Source organism: Lipotes vexillifer, unplaced genomic scaffold, assembly GCF_000442215.2.
Source record: "Lipotes vexillifer unplaced genomic scaffold, Lipotes_vexillifer_v1.1 scaffold977, whole genome shotgun sequence".
In the NCBI taxonomy this organism is placed as follows: Eukaryota; Metazoa; Chordata; class Mammalia; order Artiodactyla; family Lipotidae; genus Lipotes; species Lipotes vexillifer.
In genome coordinates this window covers 3,854,015-3,857,858 of record NW_006783088.1, presented here as the reverse complement: position 1 = coordinate 3,857,858, position 3,844 = coordinate 3,854,015, and the positions used below count along the sequence as shown (strand labels likewise).

The following is a 3,844-nucleotide window of genomic DNA, read 5'->3' as shown; positions in this document are numbered from 1 at the left end:
GAGTAGTAAATGGCACAGTCAATGTAAGGGTATTATCATGTTGCTTGGCATATATAATGCACTCAATAAATGGCGGCTGTAGTAGAATGTTGTAATGATGTATAGTGTGAGGTAGATGATGATGATATTGATGACGACGATGATGTAGGACGGCCGGTTGTTCGTCGTGTAATTCACTTTCTGGAGTCACAGCAACCCCGCCAGCCCACACAGCTTCCAGCGGCAAGCCTGGGATCCACAGTCCCTCCGGACTCGGTCCAAGCCCAGACCTCCCTGGGGAGCGCCAGCCTGCGTCACCCGCCCAGCCCTCGGGCTCCTCCCCAGCGAGCCCACACATGGTGGGAACGTGAGGGGGCGGGGCCAGACTGGGCGCCTCAGAGCCAATCGCCGGGCGGGAGGCGCCCAGCCAATAGCAGATGGGCTCCAGGTACAGGGGGCGGGGACCCAGAGAGGAACGGAAGCGTCATAGGTCACTGGGCGGGCTGGGGGCGGGGCCCGCGGTGTCTATGGGGGCGGAGCAGCGGTGGCCAGAGCAGTCAGGGCGGTGATGGCGGCGGCTGTGGCTACCACGGCAGTGGCGGCCCAGGCGCCGGCGGCCCGCGCGGAAGGCGCTTCCTCAGTGCACTGGTTCCGCAAGGGGTTGCGGCTCCATGATAACCCGGCGCTGCAGGCGGCCGTGCGCGGGGCGCACTGTATGCGCTGCGTTTACATCCTCGACCCTTGGTTCGCGGCCTCCTCCTCAGTCGGGATCAACCGATGGAGGTGAGGGGGCCCGGGGCGGGTTCGCGGGTCCGGGGGACGCAGCCTGGCCTCTGGGGCACCCATCCTCGGAAAGGGAGGCTCTGGCCCCCAGTCCCCTCTCCCGAAAGACCCCGGCCTGAAGGAGGTGGGGCAGGGGGACGGAGCCGAGTCTCCAGAGGGGAGAAGTCGGGAAGAGGGAAGCAATTAGTAATAGCCTGGGTGGACCAGGGCTCAGCTTCTGACACCGCGCGCTCTCACTGCGTGTTATCCTCCTTGGTCCTCACGACATTCCTGTGGGACAGAGCATGATCCCCATTTTACAGATGAGACTCTTGAGCCCTAGAGACACAAAGTTGACGTGCTCAAGGAGTTGCAGCCAGTGAGAGGCAGAACAGGGACTCCTTGTCTAGGGCTCTTAGGGGTGCACTGGGGCGGGGGGAGGGGGAGGACAGGAGCTATTGTGGTGTGAGGGCAGGGATGGGTTTCTTTTTTTTTTTTTAACATCTTTATTGGGGTATAATTGCTTTACAATGGTGTGTTAGTTTCTGCTTTATAACAGAGTGAGTCAGTTAAGGGATGGGTTTCTGAATTGATAGCACGGCAGATGCCTGCGTTCTTCAAGTAAAGAGCGCATTGCTGTGCTCATGAAGGTCATCTGTAAGCCTGTGGTTTGTTTGAATCCATTTTTTCAACCATCCTGCCTTCCCTCCACCAAGATCATGCTGTTTCTGGAGGCGTCTAGAGACTCTGGTTTAGCATTAGATAGGGCAAGTGCTGTCTCCCCTTCATTATAGATAAAGACCTCAAGGGCATGTTCAGTTAGAGGCACTTTGTATCCGGAGCTGGAGAGCAGAGAGCAGTACTTAATCCATTTTGGAGAATTCCCTCAGCAGCTGTGGGCTTGCTAGAGGAAAAAAAAAAAAAGGAACCAAAGTGTCCCTTCCTCCTCTTCTCATGAGATTGTTTTTAAAGGACGGTTGAGCCATTATAGATTCGATTTTTATCAACTGATGTACTAAGATTAGGGACCAGGAAAGCTGTGATAGCAAGGGTCCCTCTTTGATGATTCCCAGGAGATGAAGTGGACAGGATCATGGGAGAAGATTAACAGATAGGTAGTTGATGGGTTTTCTCTTTAACGAGTATTTAAAACCAAGGAGTTCTGAGACATTGTGTTCCCATCTCTCTTTAACATGCCCCTCAGTAGTCCTTTGGTTTGTTTGCGTTGTTTTGGAGCATGTTTGCTTGTGACCTTGTTGCTCGAGAGGCAGGGTTATTCCCAGGATATGCTGGCTCTCCACCATTCTTTCCTCACCAAGGTGTGTGTGCCCTGCTAGGAGAGTGAATGTCCCTAGCAGTGGATCTATTAAATGCCCCCCTCCTGACCCATTTATATTGAGGGAACAACTAAAGATAGTCCTGTGGAGAGCCTGCCCACACAATTTTCAGCTGCTCTATTGCTCTGCCTCTGCTTCAGTTTCTATAGATAGGAGGTTGGGTTTGACAAACACCCTCAAATGACTGGCCATCCCTAGCATGGACTAAGCCTGAGACTTTGCCCCTCTCCCAGTGGCAGTGTGCCAATCAGAGCAGAGTAAATGGAATCCAGACTGCTTGCTTGCTGCGTTGTCACGGAGTTTCTCCTTTTTTGGGGTTTTGGAGGACATTGCATAGGACTGCCTACTCCTTTGTGGTAGTGGAAATTACAGATCAACAACAAAACTCTGTTGCAGATTAAACTCAGATTCGCTAGAACCTAGGAGTTTTGTGGGTCACCCTTTTGTGATTGTGCTTTTGAGTGAGTGAGATAGAAAAGGAATGTGGCAGTTCAGATGCCTGTGTCAAATCCTGAAGTCAGAGGCTGTGTAGGAATGCAGATGTTAATTGAGCAATTATTTAATGAGTTCCTAGTATCTGCCAGGCACACTGCTCTAGGTGCTGCTAGGGAAATAGCAGTGAACAAGCAGATGTGGTGTCCAGAGCTCCTGGAACCTACGTTTGCATGGCGCAAGACAAGTAAACAACCTTAATTTAGTAGAACTAATGCCATGAAGTAAATAAAATAGGGGGACAGACTAGAGCAGTGGTTCTTAACCTTGCTGCACATGGGAATCATTTAAGGTTCTTTAAAAGATGTCTGGGCCCCCTTCTCTCCCAATTCTGATTTTATTGTTCTGGGTTATGGTCTGAGCATTAGGGTCTTTAAAGGTGTGATGTGCAGCAAAGCCAGAGAAGCACTGGACTAGAGAACCCCAGACCTGAGCCCGACAGCTTGGGATATGTATTGCAGTGCATTGGCAAGAAGTCTGATTTGTTTTGGCATCAGAAGAAAGAGGTGAAATCACACAAAACAGACCAAATAGGATAACTGCTCCTGGGGCTGGGCACAGACACATTCATACCACCCCCGCCATATGCTTTGCTCCCAGGTTCAGAGCGAGGGCAGAACTGCAGACTGTTTTATGCACTCGATTGGGTGTTAGGGGGAGTGGTGGAGCCAGCTGTACCTCTGTGTAACTACAATATGTGTAATCTTCCAGTGGCTGTTTCTGGATCTGGAAGTGACCTGGGAGAATTGTGCTGCAGCGTAACATTCTAGCTCTGTAAATATTTCAGTTGCTGCCTCTGAGAAGCCTCCCTCAGAAGAGTGGGCCCTGGGCCATCTGCAAGAGTTTGGGGGAACCAAAATCTGTATCTCTGTTATCCTCCTGCACTTCCTACACTGACTCCCACACAGCGTTTTTCAGCAGATAAGTCAGATTCAAATAACCATGAATGGCCCTTCCTAAGAGTAAAAGTGGACAGTGAAAGGCAACCAAGAACCTGTACATTTATTAGCATAGGAGAAGGGCTTGCATACTCCTTGCCTTGGTGGTAGTGGGAAGTTTATAGGCTAATTGTAGCATTTGAGCCTCAGGACATTTTTTTGCCAAGCACTAGTTAGCTGAACCCTTTGCCGTTTTCCCCAGCCCCACCTTCCCCAAATTTACTGCGTCTAGAAGGAAGTGTACTGTAGTGAGAACCAAAACAAAAGAGGGGGTGTGAGCCTCTTCTAGATTTAAAAATGGCCCTTGCAGTTTCTCATTACCTTTCTTTCCCTACT

General features: G+C 50.9%; 1 protein-coding gene across 1 annotated transcript in view; it reads left to right on the top strand.

Annotated features, from left to right (window-relative positions):
* The first annotated feature begins 462 nt into the window (after positions 1-462).
* CRY2 (cryptochrome circadian regulator 2) overlaps positions 463-3,844 on the top strand; it is a 32,000-nt gene continuing 28,618 nt past the window's right edge. The window contains exon 1 of the mRNA XM_007455797.1: positions 463-762. Within this exon, the coding sequence (XP_007455859.1) occupies positions 548-762 (215 nt within the window). The 5' untranslated portion in view covers positions 463-547. The remainder of the gene's footprint in view (positions 763-3,844) is intronic.